We start from the raw sequence: 25,669 nt of genomic DNA on the forward strand, positions 1-25,669 counted from the left end.
GCATTGTATTCTACTGGTCAAATCTTATTGTATGCTTGCTTTAAAAATAACCATCTCAAAAATCTCAGTTGAACACAACATTACTAAACCTAGCCATTAATTAGGCTATTGAAATACTGTAGGAAAACCTTATTCAGATGAATTAGCAAATAACTACAGTAGATGTAACATGATATAATTAATATTGTATTATTGGATCGTCTTGACAATCATGATGACATTGGCAATAATAATAGAGTATATTGTAGCATTCGCAAGGAATGGAGGTGAACCTTTATAATACATTTTATAGGATTACTTTCACAGCTGTGCTGTATGTGCCACAGTATAAAAGGGACAGACTCAATGGTACAGAAGAAGTTACTTTCTTCTACTTACTGTATATAGCACCCAGTAGCAACACTGTAGAGTTTCTAATAAAGATAAAATAATCAGACCAGACAGCAGGAAATATTCCTCTTCTGATTGCAGTATAATAAATACATCTTCCTACAAGTCATTGCATTCTTGAGCACTAAAACATATGATTCCAGTTGTGGAGACAAACTACCTAATGATGAAAACAACTTATTTTAGGCAAATGTGAAGCAAGCATATGCTAGTGTTATGGTACTTGTAAAAACATTTAGAAGCCCTTATTGTCTTTGAAAAGTATATAATTTATCACATTTCTTTCTTTTCAGCTATTCCAGAATTTGTTACTCAAGTCAGCAAAGCCATGGACGCTCTGAACACAGGACAAATGCATCAGTTTGACGACAACCTCTTTGTTGATGTCTCCAAAAAGGTTTATGACTCAATCCATGATATCAGGTGCTCGGTTCTGATGATACGGGTAAGTTACATTATTTTCATTTTTTTTTAATTCAGTCCTTTCTGACTCCTCAAAAAGCTGGTGTATGTTAATTAAAAGTTTCTGACCCCAAAATAACATGGATAAAGTGACGTCAAAGTACTTCTACGATAAAAAAAACAATGAAAGCAGTGTTTCCAAATTAATGAAAATGTTTTTAAAAACATCTGTTGTGTGGGCTCAATTTACAATGCACTTTGGTTAAACATGCTTTAAGTATTTGTTATATTTATTAGTTCTTTACATATTATTGTATTTTTTTAATTTTGTGTACAGTATTTTCAAGTTTAAATCTTAAGGTTTACTTGAATCGTACTGCTGTCTTCTTCCATAACAGACATAAATAGTTCAGCATTCTTGTCCCTTAACATGCTGTTTACTCCCAATGATACGCATCACCTCTCCTGAACTATTCCTCTTCCGTTTTCTCTAGTTAAGAAGGCAGCAAGCAATTCCATGTTCCATTGCAACAAAGCTGTTATCACTTTTTCCATGAGGGACATTGACATGTACACTTATCTAGACACCTTTTAACGGATAATGGGAAAAACTAAATAGGTTTTTGATTTGTTGGTTATTTCTTTCCATTCTGATGCCATATACTGAGTGTCAGAAGGGGGCTTTAATACACATGGTGGCACCACTACATAACATACTGTATTACTGAGAGTAGATTCAAGTTTTGTTTTTGTTTTTTTTAATCTGGTTCTGTGAGCCTTTCTACACTCTTCAAGAGTTCAACAAGGCTAGATTTAAAATGTTCACAAATTACTCCTGCTCTCTGGAGATGGTGAGGGCCATGGCACTTCTCTGCTACTCTCACTACCTCTGCATGAATATACTCTAAAAGCAGTGTGCCAAGCCCGGCATGTGCAGGGACAGAAAAGGCACTATTGTCTTGAGAAATTAAATAACTCTTGGATAAATACCCTATCCTAATCCCTTCAGAATTGACAATACTTATTTTCAGAATAGTCACATAATTATAGAATAGCCTTTGACTTAGAAATAGCTTGTATTGTTGCATAAAAATGGATAGAAATAACATAATATTGTTTATCCATGTGTTTCTAAATAATATAATTGAATAATTGTAATGAATGAATCAGATATTTAGCATTAGACCTACATTTTCTGCTTCATCTTTATAAAGTTTCAGTCGCGTTCTTTAAAATATTTTCTTTTTAAATGTATGTGTATTTTATTGTTTAATAAATGACTAATCAGTGTCCTTGTAATTCATAATATGCTGCTGTATCAATCCTGAGGCAAATAGTTTCGAAAATGTAAATCTATATGAATCTCAGGTATCACCTTTGGCTGCGTTCTTTCTGAATTAAGCACCATTTTTCATACCAGACAAAACAATGGGGAAAAGCAAAATATGGCTCTTAATATTTAAACATTCTACCTTACCCTATGTATTTGAAACATTCTGTTAATTTTCACTTTCACTGCTTTCTGCATAATGTAGATTAATGAATAATTTTTTTAGTGATCATTACAGAAACATCTTTGTTTAAAATCATGCTTGTTTTTCTGTTAACACTACAAAGAAATATTCTCTTCATTACTTAAATAAAATTAAGCAACATTTACATATTTAAAAGAATGACTAAGTTTCAAATTCTTCAGTGTTCATAGTGAAACAAATCTAGATAATCCTCAAAAGGGGAACATGGAACAGTCAGTGGCTTAACAATAAACAAGACAGCTCCGGCAGTAAAATCCTCTCACAAAAATGAGACATCATACAATGATCCACATTAAAGACTTAAACCTACCTTTAGCAACAGAATCCTGTTTAAGTGAAAATATCACAATGTGTCATTTAGATATTTTTTGCATGTAGCTTTTTTGTCTGTGTTGTTATTTATGTTTGTATCACTGACTCTTTGAAACATCTTTGGAAAAGAGTACACAATGGTACATATTACAGTATGTGAGTAACTCTCACAAACTGTCAATAAGGGACAGTTCTGTGAAATCATTTATTTCAAACTGTGCTGAACTTCGGCCCTCAAGCTGTTTTACCTTTTCCCTCCTTGCGTGTTAGAAGTACTTGGTTTTCAATTGAAATAATGCAAGTAGGGAACTGTCCTTGTCAGGGGAATTTACGTCTCTGAAAGGTGAAGGAAGACCTGCATGGCTGAAATAAAGCTAAACCGAAGGTTTGTAACACAGCTGACACAAATGTTTATCACGGTTCAGTAGTAATGTCTGACATGATAAATCCCAAATGACCGAAAAGTAAACTAATTATGTACTCTATGGGACACAGGAACATGCATCAACCATCTGCTCTGTGCAGGCGAACAAATGCATTTTGCTAGCATGGAAGGATTTCAGACTTCAGACAAGAAGGGAAAGCATTTAAGGTGCATATATATTGAACCACAGCTAATAAAATGTCTGCAACACTACTGTAATTCATTGGCAATGGCTTCTCCTTTTCATGCATTATTGATTTTCCTTTTGATTATATATTATTCTGAATCCAAAGTCATTAGAGGAAGGGTAATATGTTACGATTTTAATTCTCTATAATATTGAATTGCCATCTGGGGAATTAACATATACTATATAGTTTAATATATATACACCCCAGATACAAAAGAAATTTTTACAGAGATGCAAGTTGACTTTTTACAAAACAAGGTCACCTAATCAAAGCATTGATCATTTGGGCCTCTTGTGTCTATCTAGCCACTTGATCATGCAAATCACTGCAATCACAACTACCTTTTAACAGCTCTTTTGTGTATTCAGTCCTTTTAATTTAATTTTTGATGGTATGGATGTTAAGGGTGGAATCTATGATGTTTACATACTATATGATGGTGTTTCCTTTCTCACCTCACCTGAGGTCTTGGGTCTTCCTAAGGAAAAGGTGGATTGCTTGAGGAGGAGTTCAACTACTGTACCTTGGGATCTTGCCATGTTTTTTTCTCATAAGTGGGAAAATGAGGTTAGCTCGTTAGAATACAGGCAGTATTACAGTGTTACAGGTGCCTTGGTACTGAAGCAGGACTCATAGTTCTGAGTAACAGCTCATTTAAATCTAAAGTTAAAATGTTATAGAGACAAAATAAGAATTTAGAAGATCTAAACAATAAATTGGTCCTTGACTAATTTAGACAAAGTCTAAATTAATGGTCATTTTCATAGTGTTTATTTTTATGTGTTTTATGTGCTTCTGTATAGCTTATTTTGTCCGTTGTCTTGGGTGTTCCAGCTATCCATTTTCTAACCTCTTCATCCAATTCAGGGTCGTGGGGAAGCAGGGACCTATCAAAGCAAGCAATTGGCTCAAGACAGGATAAACCCTTGAAAGGACGCTAGTTGTAAACTTGGATGTTTTCATTGATAATTGTATTACCTCACAGTTATTGGTGTAAGTGGCACAAGTGTATTGTGAACTACTTCTATCCTTCTAGATAGAAAGAGATAGAGTATCAACACAGCTAGGGTCGATCTAATCTAACCCCAGAAAGAGTGGAACCTCCACTCAATTGACTCAAACCCATGTGACCAACACTGCCTTTCAAAGATGGATCACAGACAAGGGTAAATCGGTTGGGAATCAAAGACAGTGAACAGAAAACACATTTTTAAGTGACAAGTAAAGGTTTATTCTATGCTGACTGAAAAAGAAACACTTCAAGTATGTTAACATTATTTTGTTCAGTACACTTTAATTTTATCATGTTTTATTAATGCAGATATGCTTATATTCATGACCTTCTGATTTATTTTCTGATCTTTTTTAAACATTTTTTAAGTAGGACCCATGATTCCGCGATGATGAAGAAAGTGAAAACACCTCTAGAAAAAAAAATCTTATAGCCCTTCAAAATAAATTTTATTTGTTCTTATTTACTTCTTCTAGGATCCTGTTTACTATAGTACAAGTGCAGATTGTTGATATCGTACATGGCCAAATGATTTTTAAAGATGTGTTCACAAGTTACTGTATTTGTAATGGTGGGAGAGCTTTTATTTTTTATAGATTTTCTTTTAAACATTCTATTGTATATTAAGGGCACAGAATTCTTTGTATGTTTTAGTTTTTAAAAGCTAAAACAATGTGTGGTGGTTTCCATTTTGTCCAGTTAATGATTATTTGTGATGAGTCTGTATTGGTTTCAATCCATGTAAAAGAACAAAACGAATGTTGCTTCAAACTCAAGTACTGAATGGTATATTCAGGTCCATATTGTGCTGATTTAAAGCATGATGGAGTATGGTTTACTATAGCTCATCTTTTAATGTCTTGTAGCAGGGATTTGTAATCTTGGGAAGGTTAACTCTGACTGACATAAAAATTCTAGATAAATAAAAGTCATTTGTCTTTGTTTGAAATCATTTTATAGTGGTGAACGTGTGAAATATAATGATAGCAAACTGCACAATGTAAATCTAAAACGATGTCTGTCATGTTACTGATCTTGTTTTGATTGAAACATTTCTGGTATAGTTCTGAAAGGTTATCTCTTTGTTTCTCTAGTCCCTAAGATAATGGTAGATATGGTAGTTACAAAGACAAAGAATAATTGCATTGGCTGAAACAGGTATTGCATCAAGAAAAATATCACAAAAGGGAAACATTTACAACACAAAGCAGTGTGTCACAAATTTCTCTAAAGATGTACATTAATTTAAAATCATTCATCCGTGAACAAAGAAAGAAAAGTAGTTGATATGCTCTCTAGCAAATATTTTTGTTGGGACAAATCAAGAGAAAAAAACTATTGTGGCAACCCTATAAAAAATGATGTGCATTAGCAGGAAAGCAAATTTCTGTCCTCTCCAACCTTCATAATAAATGAGATGTTGTAAACAAATCAAGGAAATGAGGGAAACAGTTTAGAATGCCACTACAGGTGCCCCTTTACTTTTGCTTATTGAAATCCCAAACCACATTACAGACAGAAGCTATCATATCACAAAGTGATGAAAATTCTTCCCTCGAGACAATATAAGGCCAAACAGTGGTGAGAAGAAAGTGAAGTGAATGGCTTGACTCTAAATCCACAGGTTAATGCATTACTTGCTTGTGCAGGTAAAGAGAACCATTATACAAGGACACAGGGTTCAAAAACTGCAGCATTAACATCTACTGTAAGTCCAACAAATAGAAGCCTCTAATTACGGCTTTTCTTCCTTGTGGAGATGTTTTAATATACAGTACTTTAGCTGTCTGATGAAATGGAGGAGAATCTAAATTGAATTGAAATTTGTTTAAGCCCATTTAAATTTAGGACCTTGTGAACAGTTGCGAACTCTCTAATTTACCATAGGCATTACAGCTAATATACAGTACTGTATATGTAATCACAATGAATCTACATTAAGTGTATTTAATGCTATAGCTGTCATCACTGAAAATAGCATCAGAATAAATGTTTCTTTATGGAAAGTTTAAGTTTCGCTTTTTATGTTTCTGAAAAATGGACTGCATGGTCGTGCAGTGGTTAGCATTACTGCCTCGGAGCACTGGGACTCTTCAATTCTGGACCTGGGGTGTTGTCTGCTTGAGGTTTGCTACCTCATGTTTCTGTTGGTTTCCTCCCCGTTTTGCTGGTTCCTCCCACAGTCCAAAGACATACTGAAAAGTCAATTGCCTTCAGGGAAAATTGACCTTGGTGTGTGTGTCTGTGTTTATCTTTGTGTGTCTGTCCTTTGATGGGTCCAGTGTATCCTGCCTTGCCAATTAGGCTATGGCTCTCCTACTACCCTATATTGGATGAAGCAGTTAGAAAATTGATGGATCAATGTATTTTTGATAATGAACAATTTATTTCCTTAGAAAACAGTGATTTGTATTGCTATATTGCTTGTGGTGGAGGTATTGTATACAGTACTTCCATATACGGAAGAATTAAAATAATTTATAGAAGTCTAAGTAATTGTTCAATCAAATCATGAAGATGACCACTGTGATTTGCAGCCTAAGTACATACTGAATGTTATAGCAACCATATTAAAAAAGCATTGGTTAAATAAAAAAATAAGGATTTTCAATTCTTTGCTCTGGCATGATATTTTTGGCTCGAATGCAATGGCCTTACTAAGAAAAATAAAAAGGAGAGTTTGAGAAAGACATAATATTAAAACGCATTGTTTGTTATTCCAAGGTTATATTTGGTTATAAATCAGTTTTTTTATGTCACATTTCTCTACCGCAATCTCAGTATAAAAACTATGGCAAAAGGTCGTTTGTTTTATAAAACAAAACATCCATTTTTTTTTACAGACCCCAGAAGAACTAGAAGACCTGTCTGATTTAGAAGAGGAATATGAAAGTCGCAGCCGCACTAGTGTCCAGACAGATGGAAAAACAGACAGGGTAAGATATCTTCAGTATACATAAAGAGAAGATTGATAGGACTGTTTAATGTAAAGTGTCATATGTGCGTAGATTGTCTTAGACCAGGAGATGAGTGTTTTCACAAAGATTAAGACTGGAATAAGGCTAAGGTTAACATATCATATATGTGCTGCCCTTCTAATGCGATTCTTCTCAAATTATTTGCATAAAGTTCAATATAAATTGTGAACTATTGTGCCAGCTAGCAGTCTTTGCATGGACTATGGGAGGCAATTTGTTGCATTGAGAAGAGTGTATTTATGGATTGGGTTTATAGGTCACACTCCAGGTGCTATTTGTTTTGGGGCTTTAATGAGCCTTTCGCATATGATTGTTATATTGTAAGAAACTATGAGCTAGAACATCAGTTTGGGTCAAAAGGTTTTCTTGAATTTAAACTTTATGCTCTAACATTTTATTTTCTCCCCAAACATTCAGACTAGGCATATACTCCATAAAAGATAAATAAACAATAGATAATCAGATGTCTTAGGTGGCCCAGTGGAGTAAGGGTTACAGTAATGTGGGAGACTGGGAGAGGGTTTAGGACGGAGCGGTGGCACTGTTGCTAAGGATCTGCACCTGTGGCTAGAAGGTTGCTGCTAGCAGAAGCGTATATGTGTCTGTGTGAGCCCTGTGGGGACTGGTGTGCCATCCAGGGTATATCCTGCTATGTACCCATTGCTTGCTGGGATTGGCTCTAGCTCCTCCATGACCCTCTATTTGATAAAGTGATTAGAAAATGAATGAATGGGTTGAATGCTTTACTGAGGTTACATGTCCTCAAACTAGTGTAAAAATTGTAAATAAACTGAATATGATTGAATAGGGATAATATTGTAAAGTAATTACCAGAAAACTTAACTTTAATGCAATATTTGCCAAATCAATGATAAAGTATTATATTTCTATACACATTGTAATATGTGTAGTTACAAAATATGTCTGACCCTGAGAGAAAAGTACAATGGTAGTCTAATACCTAAAGAATTAGTGCCTATGCAGTCAGCATTTCAGTAAAAAGCCCTTCTTTCCAATCATAGTAAATGAACACACTGATTGTGCATAATACAGTATATTACATAATGGTAAATGTAGATTTATCAGTTTTCTAACCACTTCAATTTAAGTCGCTGGGGAGTTGGAACCTATTTTGGCAGGCAACAGACTTAAGGCTGGATACAGCTTGGGTGGAACATCAGTCCATCGCAGGACACACAATTACCAACACAGTCACAACCTTACACCTGGGCCAGTTTTTCCAGAATCCAATTAATCTCTGTATTTCTTGGACTGTGGGCAGAAACTGGAGCACCGGGAGAAAACCCATATGGTCCAGAATTGAACCCAGGGCTCTAGGGCTGTGAGGTAGCAATGCTAAACACAGTGCCGCTGTACAGCCCTAATTGTGAATATCTTTTTCTATAAACAGTGAATTTTCTGTGGAGCAGGATTATATATCAGTTAAAAATAATAACATTAGAATCTCTGATTTCAGATATAAGTGGAGGAGAAATGAATTACTTTTCAATGCAGAATCCTCAGGTTAATCCTTCAGTGTCCGGTATTTGTTTTCCAAATAATCCCCAATTGGTCAGATGATTGGCAAACAAGTGGAGGATATGTTGCATATATAGTCAGGGTACCATCACTAATCAATTTACAGTGCTCTCAAATATTTAGAATAAATGATGGATAGTTTCCCAAAATACAAATATACATTAAAATGAGTATCAATTATGGTTCAGCAACCTGAATTGAAATCAAGAGGCCTTATCAATCATGTCAATGTTAATTATTTACAATATATTTTAAAGTCAAATCTATATTTTATGAAAGCCAACAGAACATTTTTCTATGATCCCAATGTCTATGGCTTAGGGTGTAGGCATAGATGTATTCCTCAAATTTCAGTAGGGAACGACTCATCTCTGCAGGTTTTTTGTGTTATTGTTAATAATAATGTGTTTTGTTAATTGTGAATTACAAACTGTGCTGTACAGCATCAACATATGGTAATACTGTGGCTAATTTTACTTCCATGGATGAAAACATTAAGGACGTTACAGTATAATACAGGGCAGTTTAAAATAAAGACTAAGAGGAAACACTGTCCCAGGAAATATCTAAAAAGTGTTTGATCTTTTTGCTTTAGTTTGTTTTTGCTACCTGCATGTAAAGTCATACACTTCTCTATAGTAAATGAAATCAGACAAATATTTATGTAAAACCTTCATGTGCTGTTTCTCCACTTTTTACTAATCCTCCCGTACTTGATTAGTATGATCACTAATCAGTTAGTATTAGTTGATCATGTTGGAAGCTGGACAAAGTCAGCTTAGGTGGACTCTTCAGCAATGGATTTGAGTCCTGTCCAGTATAAATCCCATTGATCAAAGTACAAGCTGGTAGCGAGACAGACAACCTAATAAGAAAGCAAGAAAACCAAGCCTCTTGAACTGCACCTTACTAAAGAGAGTGAAACTAAGTTCAGCATGTGGAGAGTGAACTCGGATGTCATGCTAGTTGAAGATAGATATACAGGTTTCAAAGCATAGATATTAAGAGTTGGAGGGACAAAATAAATGTACCCCAGGATGACAGAGCCCAAACAACCTGTTGATAAAAGGTTAATGGCAGGTGTCAAACATTATGTGCAGGAGGGAAACCATGAAGCACAAAACCCATGCTTACACCATCGACAAGAAAGAAACACCCCCAGATCACCTTTTTATGAGATAAGGTAATCAGAACAAAATAGTCAGCAAATGATTATTAATAAATATAGTAACAGTAATTTAACTTCCCATACAATAAGCCAAAGCATTAATAATGTACAGTTACTAGGCTGCTTTCTAAAAATCTTTACCATCTTTACCTTTGCCACTTGGTTCTAAACATATTCTTAAGAATTTTTTGCTTAACTAAAAGTGTATCAAAATTTGTAAACAAAGATTCAAAGTTAAGCTGTCATCTTGTCTTGATAAAATGCAGGATGAATGAACTACTTAATACACATAATTAATTGTTAAAGCACTGGAATATACAAACCCTTTTATCATTGATTTCTCCTGCTGTGATTGGAAATTAAATCATTCGCATCTTTAAAATGTCTCTGTCTGTATATAATTATATAGAGCATGATAGAGAACACATACAGTAAATTATTATCTTCACATATTGAAGATAAAATCACTTACCACCACATTACAGTAGTGCAGTTGCTCATCCTGATTATGAACAACTCATAATGCAAAAGCAAATGTTGTCTTGTGTTGCACTTTTATTTAATTACACAATGAAATTGACATTAGTGTATATTTGAAAATATCTCTCATATTAATGCTCTTTTGTGAAAAAAGCCATGGAAAATCTATCCAAATGTTAATCTAAATAAAATAAGAGGTTCCAAAAAAGAGGGGGGCATTCTGCTCGTCTTACTCATTTAGTTACTTAGTAGTTATTTGATTGAAGACTACCAGCTCTGACTGACGATGTGACTGGTCAGCTTGTTCCAGACAAATTACACTTTGTGTAAAAATGTCCATTCACAAGTTACATTATAATTTTTCAAGTATAATCACAAAGCGGTAACTACATGAACAACAGATGAATAAATCATTGTGGAAAAACAATGTAAATGTAACATCTTACATAATCTTTCATTGAGAATTTATTCTCAATTGTTTTACCTGGTAAAATAAGGGAATACACATTGACAAAAGGCTTATCTTAGTAGCAAAGAGACATCCCATAGTAACAAAAGTAATTGGCCAAGCGCAAGGATTTGTTTTTTTCTTTCTTTTCAGCTCCTGTTAACAAAATAAAGTTATTTTGTTTGTTTTTGTCCTGACTAAAACTGAAAAATAGCTATTTTCGACTATCCAGTGTTGACCTAGCAAAATAAAATTGATTGATTTGATAAATGTCCTGAATGCAAACTATGCTAATTGATTTGTACCTACATTACTGTCACAAATGCAAATTGATGCAATGTAACATACATATATACATATATACATATTATACATATATATACATTTTAAGTTAACATACAGTATGTAAAACATGCCATGATTATATCAGACATGTCAATCATCTATCATTCAAAAATGGACAAACACCATACTGTATAACTTTTCCCATTATCAAGTTTATAAGATGACAGGAGTTAAAAGTATAGGCAAAAACTTTGGTATATGTTCAGGTGGGTAGCGACACCTGAAGAAGGCTCCACGGCCGAAACGTTGTGTTCTCTTTCTTCTTTTTTTCAGCATGGAATAAACCTATTACTTGTTCCTTTGCAACTTTGGTATATGCTTTTTTCCAAGCTGGTAAACGTAATTCACAGTCATCATTTTAATGAATCACTTTCAATATATGCAAATGAGGTGAAAGTGGTATTTTAATGGAATTACCTTCCATCACGGTAATGCAGGTGCTATGCCAGTAAACTCTATTTATGAATCAGAAGGATGCCACAAGATGGTAACCGCATGTGCCACCATGTCAAAACAGATGATTTATGAATAACCCCCTAGAACTATTATTAATTGCTTGACCTGTGTATTTTTCCCATAAAAGAAATGCTTTATTCCCAAGTGTGCAGTGTGTGTTACTTTAATCTTAATAATCCCAGTACTTTTTTTACACCATACTTAATTACTGCTGTGATGTCAGTGGGTAATTGCATTTGCATACCAATGTAGTGTATTTGTTTAAATGTAAAAATGGAAACTGATGTGCAGTATGCTTTCCTTTACATGTCATTAGAATAAAGCACAACCAAGTTAATCACCCTTCAATTCTGTTAGATGCTAACAATGGTTGGGTCAGCCTAATGACAGCATAATGACAGTTTTTTATGGTATGATATGATATTGATCTGCTAAAGACATTCACATGAAATGCATGTGGTGAATCCCTAATATTTTCCTTGTCATCTGTATCAGAATGCAGTGTTTTTACATATCAGTAAAGAAAATGATCATTTCTGAGAAAATGAAAATTACAAAAAAAAAATCACGCATTGAAATGTTTTTTTTACCTTTAACAAATAAAAGACTATAAAGTCGTTTGCAGTTGCAATGGGAATGTTCTAAGTGCCAAGTAAGTAGATCTCTCCCTAATCACTTTAAGAATGATGCAACTTATCAATTACTATTAGATTCATAAAAAAATAACATTAATTAAGTTATAATCTGAACTGGGAAGACTGTGTCATACATATTGATTAGTGTTAATAAAGACAGCAGGGTTCTATACAGGAGGTAAAATTGTGCTATGAAACCTCACAGCTGGTATACAGCACAGCTGAAATTGAAGCAAAGCTGAAGTTATTAAAATGACAGGTGTTTCACAGCTATCTCAAGCAAGAACAAATCTTTAAATTTGGGAAAAAAAATAACAGAATGCTGCTTACTTGCATCTGCTACAAAATCATAGTTTTCTGGAAAGATTGCACTCCACAGTTGTAATAATGAATATGAACACACAAAAGTTCTGGAAAGTTTCTGTACAAATGCAGAACTCCCATCACTGATGTGTTCAAACTTGGATCTTTTTTGCCAAAATTAAATTGTGACATTGACAAAATTTGTAAATCTTTGACTTACGTAAGGAGATCATTTTGTTTTCTCACTATTATTTATTCTTACTTAGGAAAAAAGCCCAAAAAGTACACATAAGCAAGGTTTATTGGTTTTAGAAAACCTAAGCAATGCTGTATATTCTGTATATATCAGTGTTACTGCTTTATGTCAAATTTATGAACATAGAGGAAATTTAAAAAAATTTACATTGTAAAAAATGTAGAACTTTTAAAAAATCTTTATAACTAATAGTATAAATTGTTTTACTCTAAAAATAAAAATCATGTTTGGGTGTTAAGAGAAACAACATTAAAAAGGCCCATCATTGAACAACATGCACTAAATATAATCATGCTAGGCCTAAAATTAGTAGATCCACGAATCTAGTGAAGCTACGCCCAATGTTTGCTGTTATCGGGTCTCACAAGGTTTAGAATAATATTTCAGTACTGAAAATAAACAAGTTTGGTCTCTATGGTACAGTAATACATCTCATTATATACAGTATCTGCCTGGCAGTGAAAATATATCTGAGTGTCTGTAAATTATTATCCACTTGGATATGCCTGTATAGAGTATATGCATCTACTGTACAGTATCATATACTGTATATTTTTCATACTGTACAAAAATATTATAAATATGACAGCTAGTCACTCGCTGTCTATGCTGAGTTTTAAGCAGCCTCAGTCTGAATTTGTAAGGATCCCTGAAGCTACAGTATATCTTAATTAATAAATACAAAATACTGAATATACACTTTTACATGGCTTCCCAAAACATGAGAAGTGGAAATATAATACATTTGTCCACAGATGAAGAATTTGGTATAAATATGACAATTGCATATCTTTGGTATGTGGTGAAGACCTGATAATAAATCTTATTATTATGGCAAAAGCCTATTTAATAGATTATGAAGCATAATTCTGTGAATTTCATATCAGCTTCATGTCTGCTTTGTCTCTGGTGCCACTAGCTCAATTTATTTGTCTTCTATCTCTACCCTGTATCTATTAACAGTACTCAGCATTGCATTTTGCACCGTTTATAGCATACTGTTAGAATGTATGTAAACAGTGTATTCAAATCCCTGAGTAATCTGTTAAGAATTTCTATGTTTTTTATGTCAGAGTATATAATACATTGGTCAAAATCTGAATTACTGCATTACTGCCTTTAAAAGAAAGGCAACCTACCTACTTTTGTGCTTCTGGCCAAACATTTCAAATTCTGTAGTACTGAAAATTATTCATCTGATGCAGACTGAGCGCTTGGAGCATTATTAGTTTTTTTTTCTCTGTTTTGCTTAAATTACCTCCAAGCATCAAGACTCTCACATAATTAACATTATATATCTGAATAATTTTCTTTTTAGCTTATCTGAAACTTATCCACTTACTGTAGAAATACTACCTATCAAAAATGTTTTCTTATGGTCAACTGTTTTTACTGACAAGGACAGTATCTGTTTTCATTTTCCTTCCCCAGGCAAAGATGACACAACTACCAGAGTCTGAAAAGATAAAGATAGCTGAACAAGTTGCAGATTTTAAAAAGGTGAAGAGTAAGCTGGATGCTGAAATTGAAATCTGGGATGACACAAGCAATGATATAATTGTCCTTGCTAAGAAGATGTGCATGATTATGATGGAGATGACAGACTTCACCAGGTAAATGGGAACTTTAGTTTTGTTAATAACCTACAGTAATAACTACTCTTCATAACAGCACCCCCTTGTCTTATTAGGTCTTTTGAGGTGTTGGAGTTCCCTCCTAGAGGATTTACTATTTTAATAGTGAAAGGAAAGGATTTTGCTGTGATGTAGTGTGACTGATGAGTCCCTTTCAAACTGAATGTATAATACAGCACAATATATGCTATATGCTTATATAGATTAATCATTAGTTATATTGTTAAAAATCAGAAAAACAAGTACTGTACAGTTTTTAATACAGGGTTTAAGGTTGGTTTAGAAGCAGAAGTTGTATTGGAATTCATTTATTGAAGATTTGCATACATACTGTGTTGCCTCAAAGCATTTTTGTAACACTTCCATTTACTGCACAAAACGAAATGAATATACACTATAAGTGCCTTCTTATAGTAATGTTCATAATGTCAGCAGCTGCTGCCATTGTAAATGAAAAGCTTGTTAAGATATATTAATAGCCTTTTGTTCACATACCGTATGTCACCAGAAATACATATATCTACAAATATTAGATACTGTACAAGCATTATGTGGAAATCATCTTCACATTTATGCATAGGATTCAATATTTTCTATACCTACCAGTAGTTATATTATTGAGTTGCTTCTGTTAGTTTTAAAGTTATTGATTTAAACGTTTATAACCACTTATTCTTTATTTGAGGATTAAGTTACCTCTTTGCAAATCAAATAATCCTTCTTTGGGAGTTTCTGTATTCATGAGACTTGACTTGAATTTTAAGCTTTATTGTTTAAAAAAGGCAAGAGCTATGAAACATTGCTGCACATCTAAAACCTTTTCTGCCTCCTTCTTCATTAAAAAATACTTATTTAAAATCAAACTTAAATAAAGATCTTTGTGTGTGAATTATCCTTGTGATTTATTTTCATAAGAATTTCCACAGGCTTGGGATATATTGTTTACCATTTGAGGATAGTTTTATATTTGAGGATTAAGCATGCGAATACTTTTATTATTATTGTTATTATTATTATTATTATTTAGAATAACAAATAAATGTGTTAAAAAGAAAGCTAATAATCAGTTTACTAATGCAATGTCTTTTTTGATTGTACCAGTTTTAAGGTAGAATAAAAGCACACAATATAAGATTAGAAGTTAAATTGGACTAAATTTTAAATAATAGAAAACCTTTCTGCAAAACTTCCATATTTTCCTTTTTGATGCTAAAAAATATACAAAACAAGCAATAGAAGCTCTCTGAAGTGTAGAAGTGACGTTTCATTGTGCAAGTCTGTGATCATTCATAGGAGATCATTATGAGACTGGAGATCTGATCATTAAGGAGCCATCTGCCATCTGTTTTCTATTTATGAATCAAATTTGAATAGATTAATTACACATTTCAATTTCTTTGGAAATCTGAAGGGTAAATATAAGTCTTGGGAACTGATTTTTGCAGATGGTGTTAGTTTGGCATTTAGGGTAAACTGTACTAAGCTTCTGCCAAATCCACCATAAGGCATCAGGGTTTTTGCCATGTGCTATGTACTGTAAATGTACATTTAGCTTTAACACTACCTACAGGTTATCAGATAGTTATCCTGGGATTTTTTACCAATTTTATACTTTAATTTATTATTTATTAATTAATATATTCATTTTAACTATATTAACCAAAACTAAAAAAAACATTCATATATTCAGAGATGTAAAGTAACAGTAGAAATACATTTCTACACTACTCTTTTTCTTAAAAGTGCAGCACTTGGGGGTAGTTTGGCAAATAACCAAGTCCGCCTTTATAGTAATCAATTAAAATAAACAAATTGATTCCATTCTCTGCATCCAGCCTGCGCCTTTTCTCTTTCTCTCCCTTTTTGATTAGCACACTCCTGTGTAATGAAATGGGCAACACCAAATTTTCAGTGAGTCTTATTAAAGACATATCCAGCCTGTCATTCCCTAGCTGCCAACACAGAACCTGGAGTGTCCATTACTATATAAAAACAAGACCATGTTGAGGTCTGGATGCTGGGTAGTGGCTTCTTGGGCAGGCGGTAGGGAAAGGCTCACTCACTAGGCTACGTTAGTCTCATGATCCTAGTCTGGTGCGCTGCTAATTTGAAAGTTGTGGCTAACAAGCTTCAGCTTGGTTTCATGCAGCTCTGCACTTCTTTCACCCAAAACCCTGTTAGTTAGACTGAATCTCAAATAAACAATGTTTAATTTGCAGATGTTGAAACCCTATTGTAAATATACAATATACTGATCCTGAAAAGAAAGGTATCACTCTATGCAGGTTTGTTTTTACAGAAATACAGAAAGTATACAGAATTTTGATGCCATCCCACCTCCTCTCTCCACATTATACCTTGATTAAATGTTCTTAATGTCATTTTGACCGTTTTTACTTGAGTGACTTTGACTGTTTCATAAGCACTAATTCACCTCATTTGACAGAAAGCTGAATGGGCACAGGTAATAAGTGTTAACCTCATTATCCTGTTGAATTTCAAGCCTGGTGACAATCAAGAAAGAAAATGCAAAAAGAAACAAATATCAAAAGAACAATTCCTTTGTGCCATTGGTACAGTATGATGAACCAACACAGCAGGTAGACTTGATAGTAATGGTGCCAAGTCCTCTATAGAGATGAGTCAGGTTTTATCTTTAAAACTGACTCACTTTTTTTTCAGCAGATTACGGTAGTAGTTTACAACCTGTAGGTTGGGAGTAATAGTTTGGGAACCATTGTTTTGCATAACATGCACAATGTGTTAATTTACATGTGCTATATACCTATTTTCTGGCACTCTTTTGTGGCTTCTGCCATCCCATTCACTCCTTTCATTTCAAGTGCATCTTCTTTCTAGACTTGCTGCTTTATTGCTTCCGTATTGCAAAGTTAATGTAGACATACACGTAAGCATATGGCATACGCTTTTATAAGATTATATAGTCTAGGTAGAAGTTTACAGTGGCAATCTCAGTTCTGGATGAAATGATGCCCAGTGTTCTTCATAGTTTTGTGGTAATTTTTAATTTACAGACTACTAAAACAGGTGGATACTATAGTGTGTATGGGAGGTTGTGCACCCTCTCAAACTGAGCATTACAGTGCTTTTAAATGATGCTGTAATAGATCTCTTCTTGTTGAGGGGTGTGCATCTTAAAAACTGTGCCATCAGCTATTTTCTAAGCTTTTATTTATTATCCTTGCAACTTCATTGGTGTCCTGCATTGTAAATCTCTGTCACCTGTTTTGCAGCCTCTGCTAATTCTGGAAATGGATTTAATGTGATACATAAATCGTATATGTTGCCTTTTGTAAGTCTCAGGGGAAACAAAATCTCCAAACTTTGTCAAAAAACATCATGCTCTGAAGATTAGTGCTTCTACTGTTAACAGAAAAAAAAACATTTGTCTTAAAAAAGCAACTGTCCTCTATAGAATTTGTCAAAAATAGTTTGTTGACTAAAGAAATAGAATTAATAATGAAACTCTGGGAAGAGAACAAGCCACAATTCCCAAGTATTATCAGCTTTAGGATATATTCAAAGGCCTCTTGACCATCATTTTCTAGGATTTGTTGTCTTAATCTATGTGTTTGGGCATCCACTATACTTCCTGTTTTAATCGACATAGACACTGAAACAATCAAAGACATTGGGCAATTTAAGGCATCCTGGAAGACGACAAGATAATGTCAGCATAATAAGAAGTGAGAGACAGAATGCTTGGTAACACAGAACTTTCATTATGTTCTCTGCTTTAAAAAATGTTATTGAAGAAAATGAGTTGATGGTACATTAACTACAATGTATTACTTACAGAGGTAAAGGTCCACTGAAGCACACATCAGATGTAATCAATGCTGCCATGGTGATTTCTGAGGCTGGCTGTAGGATGGATGTGTTGGCGAGACAGATTGCTAACCAGGTTAGTCTGAAACATACTGTATTGCCTAACAAAATAATAACATTTTGATTGTTTTGAGTAGGATTGCACTTTTGAGTTCTGTGATTTTTTAATTGTACATACAGTTATGCTCAAATCGTTCATTACAGGTGAGAAATAATTAGTAATAAAAATATAAAACCTTAAGTGTTTAAGACTTAAAAGTTCACATTTTCCCTTAAAGATTATGTTGGGTCATTCTGAACTGTGTTGATATCCTCATACAATGAATAAAAAACGAAAATTCTAAATTTTGGCTTCAGCCAGCCACTTCTAATTTTAATTGTCATTAATGTCTAAGTTGTATTATTATAGATTTTAAATCAGCACTCTGTCAAGACTGAAAAATGTTGGCTGTCTTTGGCTCCCAAGTGCTAGAAGTGCCATTGAGTGTTTCACATGCTAATACTCTACAGTATGTGATGCAGTAAATTCTATCTCAGGCTATCTGGGCTGTCAGTTGGAGTGGTATTAGGTGGGCAAAATTAGTCTACAGAATCTTAATAATCTGACACCATCTCTCTCCTTTTGAATTGCGTCTGTTTCTCAGTATCCACCACTGAGCACTTCCACTTTGCCACTTTGCAAATTTCACCACTTTTTTTGTATGTATAGTGACTTATGTTTAGCACCAAATTAACAAGCCATTTGGATGCAGTACAACTAGGCGGTAACCACACATAACCAATGTAAAGAAGACTCAGGCTCAAGACAAATTGCAAACAAAATGTTCTAATCCATGAACAGAGTAAATAAAAAACTCTTTCCCAGCTTCTTCACCTGATTTATACCCTATCATTACATACATATACAGATGCAGCCATTCAAAATGAACGGTACAACCCCGTACCGCTCAAAATTATCTACAGTTCAGCGCGTCATACCACAGTACATGATTGGTTGGCCAAAATGACCGACAGACGGCACTCGTGGTGCATTGGTTGTAAGTGAAATGATTGCTTCATTTAATGTCTTTACTGGGCATGTTTAAAGCCGCTTGATATTGAATATTAATATGGAATTTTACAACTAAAGGGAAATTTTAATAGCTGATCATAAAAAGAACAGGAGCATAACATGTCTGGAGGTCATAAATGATATTAATCTAGGAACATACACATATATGTAAACTGTATATGACTGGTATTGGTAGTTTAAATAACAAATATGCACCAGTTTTCCACTTTCTTCAAAAACATTTTAAGCATCAAAGTCTTTCATTCAGTTACATACTATGGTTATTTTGGAAAAGTTTTGGCGTGCTCCTTCTGACTTGATTAAGTTTATATACTGTACTTCATAAAAAGTTATAATGTTTACCCTTTTCTATTAATTCTTACACTCATTATCGCAGTAAAAAATGCATACTTTTTAGAATTTGATTAATAGGAAATATAATATGGAATCGCATATCTAAATAAATTAATTATGATGTAATTATATTCATATAGCTCAAATTATTACAGTAGTACACTTTCACAGTACACACATCTGCATCAGTTTGATTCATTCACCCAGTTACTTGGAAACTTTTTGCCTGCCCTTTTCAGTTATAGCTTAAGTTGTCAAGTGGCGTGTTGGTGTACTGGCTTAGGCATCTGACTTGCATGGTGAAGGTCTGGGGTTTGAACCCAGCTCTCATCATGAGCATTCTTTTAACAAAAAAACATTTCTTTGAAAAACTAAAATAGTAAATATTATAGACTCTATATTGAATGTGTTGGTTTTTCTAAATATCACATGTTCAAAGTTAAGTGATTAACCTTTTCTATGAATACTTGCGCTCATTATCGCAGTAAAAAGCCTCATACTTTTTAGAATCTGCTAAATAGGGAATATAATATGGTATCACTTATCTAAAGAAATTAATAATGATATTAATTTAAGGATCTAAATATATGCATTTATATAGCTGGTAGTATTACTGTAATCCACTTTCTTTGTAAACACGTTTTATTTTTAATTTGATTTCTTCATGAATGATTACTTTAGAAACATTTTTAAGTGCCACATGCATTTTACTTGCCACATGCATACAGTGTGATGTTGTATAGTTTTAAAGCCACTACAGTATAGCTTGTGGGAAATACATTTATTTGTACTGCATCAAAGCTTAACTCGTTCAGAGCGCCTGATATTACAAACTCCGAGTTAAAAGGAGCATGTCAAAATATTTCCAAAATAATCACAAGTGAACGAGTTGATTGATTCAATAATAATAGAGAAATCGTAACAATCACCATGCAATCCAACTGAAAGAAGGACACTTAAATCAACATGAAAAGACTGTATATAAATCAGTTAAAAACACTTTTTAATGCACGAAAAATGGGTGGTTTTTCTTCCGCGCGACCAGTTTCGAGTCTAAGTCTAAGCTTACAGTGTAAGGTGTAATTTCTTTATACTTCTTAATTAAACATTTTAAACACTTTAATTTTATAAACGCAACATGCATTCCATACAGAAATAGTCATGTTTTCTACAGGTGTTAAGCAGATTAGGAGGTTGCTGATAACCATCCAACGATGCCCAGTGATATAACTTTAATATAAAGAAGGTCTAGAACCACGTGCAATTAAAAATATATATATTTTGAAGTAATCGAATCCCAGGTGTGAGCACACAAAGCCAGAAATACGTACCAGCCCTATGTCTGCGAAACACTTGATCATCTACTATAAAGTTTTCAGTGCTTTGTTTGTGTATATTCCAATCGCAGCGGGGGCAGGGTATGTGGGGAAAGGTTTAGGCTGCAATTGAATTGGGGCTCTGTATTCTTCACACCTGAAACATTGTTTTCTCTGAAAGCATTTTCTTCCCTCTTTAGCTGATCTTTTGCTGCCTACGCTTGCTTACACAGGTCCCTATGTGAATTATCGTTCTTGACTGAGAAAGCTTTAAAGAACTTTTAAAATTGTAAATTGTAAATATGAAGTTTACATTGGCGTTTACACAACCTGTAAAGTTGGCCATATCCTTTACAATAATTCATCCACCTGTTCCCTGTTGAATGTTGCTGACGGACAAGGTTCAATTCCTGTCCGTGTACTATATAGTACAGTTTAAACTTTATTTTTAATTCAAAGTTAAATTGTTGGCAAATTACCGGCTGTTGACATTTGGATTAAGACAAAATACAGATTTTCTCAATTCATGTGTAAACCTTAAAGAGACACATCATGTTCACAATAAGCTATAATAGTGGACTATTTTTATGCATTTGGCTCTGATCGAGCTTTGAACCAACTGGGTGCAGCTCGCTGCATTATGGGGCTCATTACCACTACAAGAACAATAGAAGTGTTTTTTTTAAAAGAAACGAATGTCAAAATGTGATACTTTAGATGCTTAGTTACACAATTCCATATTAATATAACTATGAAGTGATGTTAAATCACTACAACATTTATCTTTTATAGTAACAGCAAGTGGTGTTCTTACTACTTATTCTTAGAAAAGGATAAAACGTTATAACTTTTTATGAAGTATAGAATATAAGTTTAATAATGTTAGAACAAGCACATTAAAAACAGAACCCATGTAAGTTACCAAGTTAAAGACTTTGATGCAGAAAATATTAATGCATAATTACAATATTTTTGATGAAGGTGGAAGGTTGTGTACTTTTGTCTCATTGAGCAATCTTGCTTTTATAAAATATACAGACATTTTAATGTTTAATGATTAATATGCTGTAATACACAGTTTAAAATTATTAGAAATCTAAAGAGTATACAATTTAAATTCTTAATTGTAAAAAGATTGTCCCACATCAGTGACTGGGATTCGAAACCAGGCATTTTCTGGCAACAGCTCAAATGCTGTATATGAGATGTTAAGCTTTATTAGCTCCACCTTGCGGTTTTACAAGGTACTTCTGGATACTATTATCAATTTTCAGTTAACATGCAGTATGATGCAGTATGATGAGCCACACATACTGCATTTTAATGCAGCGTACTGTGTGCATTTTGATCTGTATGCCTGGATCTGTATGTTAAATTCTTAAGAAGTTGTTGGCAGAGTATCTGTACACACTACATAGATAACTGATGATTTTTAAATTAATTTCCTTATTATTTACCATCTTGTAAATTTTAAAAAGTAGTCCCTTACAATAGTTGGTTGTACCTATAATGTATTACTTTTTAAAATTAACTTTCTACAACACTTTTGCACATTAGAGTTTGGGTGAGACAATACAAAAAAATACTGATATATTGCAATACTTTACAGCATGATACTGTGACCATTTACCGTTATAAGACTGCACATTTCAATGTAGCAAACATGCATTATGTTTGAAATAAATATAGAATTCTGCATGAATTAAGATAGTGGTAGTATAGGCTTCACACTGGAGTTTATCTACAATTATAGGAACTATTAATCTTTAATTTTATTAATCTTTTGACTTTTCTTTTTTTCATAGGAGCCAGTTCATAAATACTGTCTGTTTTAAATATGATGTTGTCCAAGTTACTCAGTTATAAGGTTGTACCTTGAGACTTCTGCTATTTTATATATATGCTTTTGACCATTAGCCATATTGCTTGTCATCATGGATTTGTGTTTGATTGTTATGATGATGACATTCATATTTACTTATAGACCAAATTCAGATTCTATTGCTGCAGTTTCAGCATTTTAGAATTTTCCATCTAATACAAAATATGAAGATATTTCAATATGGATGCAACAGAACCTTCTGCAGTAATTATGAGAATGAGGTTATATCTATTGGCTCTCATCAACAGCTGTGCAAAGTTTCAGTGTTATTTCCAGTGCTGATTTATTTTATTTTTGTTTTGTAAATAACCATAAGTTAGAAACCCTGGTGATATTTATTACAATGAATTGTCATTTTAATGGTGTGTGGAAACATTACAAAGGTATCTTTTTTATCTTACCCTGTTAAGGCCCTTGTTCTATCTGATGCTAATAAAACTGATACATTTAGTATTGTTGCATGCATAATGACAAACCATATTATGAACTCTTCGTCTATCAATTTACCAATAATAAAAAATAAATGTTTAGCATAATTATTCTTCTTATTATTTAACCTTAGAACGTATTTCTTGCAGAAATTCATGACTTGTGAAATATCTAATCTAGAAAAGACCTGCGTGTATACATTTATTTAATTATCAGTACAAATGATCAAATCAAACAGACCAGTGAATGTATTAACTAAATTTGCAGCAGAATTAATTGTATTGATCTGTTGTGCTACTGTTCTGTTACTAGGTAATGTAAATATTTTTCACTGAGATTGAGCCTGATTGTGCAGTATTTATAATCCAAAGTAGTATTATTCCAAAGCATTTTCTGTTAATGAACATATTACAATAACCTTTCATTTTGTTTTGTGTCTGATGCTACAGTACATAACTCTTCTTTGTTTTATTTAACAGTTTTTGTAAGGATTTTCAATCATTCTTATCAGTGCCTTTACAGCCTTTTAAGTCATACTGTACTTTCTAAATTTCACATGGGCAAAATCATCAAGTGTAAATTTGACCTCCTTAATTCATCAATTTATTAATTTATCAGTAATTGCAAATATTTATATTACCAGAGATGAAACTGCTTAATATAGAAAGTTGTTTGTATGCATATTTTTCAGTTAGTTAAAAATGGTGTTTACTACAGAACAGTACAGTATATACTGAAAAAATGATTTTTGCTTTATCAAAGGTATATAACTTTACAATCTCTTCCAATTGTAAAATCAAACACAATTATTTAAATTCTTTATATACAGTAAATGTTAAAAGAAAAAAGAGAAACAACTGAGGAGAAAATAATCATCTTTACAAATTGATTCTCCATCTGATGCAGTGCCCTGATCCATCTTGCAAACATGATTTGCTGGCTTACCTGGAACAAATCAAACTTTACTCACATCAGCTGAAGATCTGCAGTCAGGTGAAATCAGAGATTCAGAGTCTTGGAGGAGAGCTCATTACTTCAGCAGTGAGTAAAACTGTCTATACTTTTATTAAATGTGATGCTTCATTGTTCTTCTAAACAAAATGGTGAGTGCTAGGCAATATATTTAACCATGAAAAAATTAAATTAAAACTCAAAAGTAAACTATGCAAGAAAATGTTACCTTAAATATTATAAGTAATATTAAATAACTATGCAAAACAAAACCCAATCAATAACAGTATTCATCTTTATATCAAATGAAATGATTATGTACTGTACCCTGAGCTCATCAGATCTCAGTTGTTAAATAAGGTTGTGCCTGATAAGTATTGGGATGGAAAGTCTTCAGGGAAAATCAAGGCATTGCTCATTACATTGGGGTTGTTAACCCTGGTGTCCTGGAGAAATTATACCCTATGCTTGCAGTCTGGCCTTTCTAAAGCTCCACCTTAATTGAATTGGTGAAGATTATTTTTGCCTTCTTCACTTGATCTGCTTTATAGTGGGGCTCCTGGATCATGATGGCTATTGTGTGTCATCAAGTTTTATTAGTGGGTTATATCGGTCCCTTTTTATATGTAAATACCCACAGTATATACTGTATAATCCCTAGAGAAAGTCTATACACCATTGGCCTAATAGCCTAAATATAAGATGCATTAAATCAGAAATTGAAAAACAGATGCTAATTTTGAAAACGAATTACAAATGTAAGCAATGACATAGAAGAAAAATAATTCAATTTGGTTATTTACTACTTCAATTTTATTGGGGCCATCCTATTTTGGTTTCCAGAAGAGCTTGCAATGAGTGTCACTGATCACATTTTTTTACATTTAAGTGCAGAGTCAGACATCCTTGACAAAATCGTTAGATACATTTTCATTTTAAAAAAAGCTTATTTTTAAAATTTAGATAAATGCTCCCTCTTGTAGAACCAAATATAGATTATTTCAACATAGCCCGTATTGTCAGGAAACAATTTGTAACAGATTGTTGAGGATCGAAATTGGCCACCAGACTGTAAATTTCCATTGTATTATTTATCAAGCAAATATTTGAGGCAATATTTCTAATTCTGAGCTTAATAATTTGACAAATACAATAGGAAAGACAGTGAATTTGTTTTTTTTTCTCAATCTGACTTTACACACTGGCAATTTCAATCTACTTGAAGAGATGAATGATAAATACAATGACGCTGAGGTTCACAGCAATATTCATTAGCTAAGCTTTGTGGATGGTCTGGAGGCAACCAAACTGGATAATGACAAATGGGTA

At 33.3% G+C, this 25,669-nt stretch overlaps 1 protein-coding gene across 1 annotated transcript in view; it reads left to right on the forward strand.

The window, feature by feature from the left end:
• The window catches only part of LOC102699018 (catenin alpha-3), a 545,540-nt gene that overhangs the window by 511,848 nt on the left and 8,023 nt on the right, over positions 1-25,669 (forward strand). The window contains exons 13-17 of the mRNA XM_006630805.3: positions 684-835; positions 7,110-7,202; positions 14,306-14,487; positions 18,328-18,433; positions 24,296-24,430. Of these exons, the coding sequence (XP_006630868.2) occupies positions 684-835; positions 7,110-7,202; positions 14,306-14,487; positions 18,328-18,433; positions 24,296-24,430 (668 nt within the window). The remainder of the gene's footprint in view (positions 1-683; positions 836-7,109; positions 7,203-14,305; positions 14,488-18,327; positions 18,434-24,295; positions 24,431-25,669) is intronic.

The sequence above is a fragment of the Lepisosteus oculatus genome, chromosome 4, assembly GCF_040954835.1.
Source record: "Lepisosteus oculatus isolate fLepOcu1 chromosome 4, fLepOcu1.hap2, whole genome shotgun sequence".
Classification (NCBI taxonomy): Eukaryota; Metazoa; Chordata; class Actinopteri; order Semionotiformes; family Lepisosteidae; genus Lepisosteus; species Lepisosteus oculatus.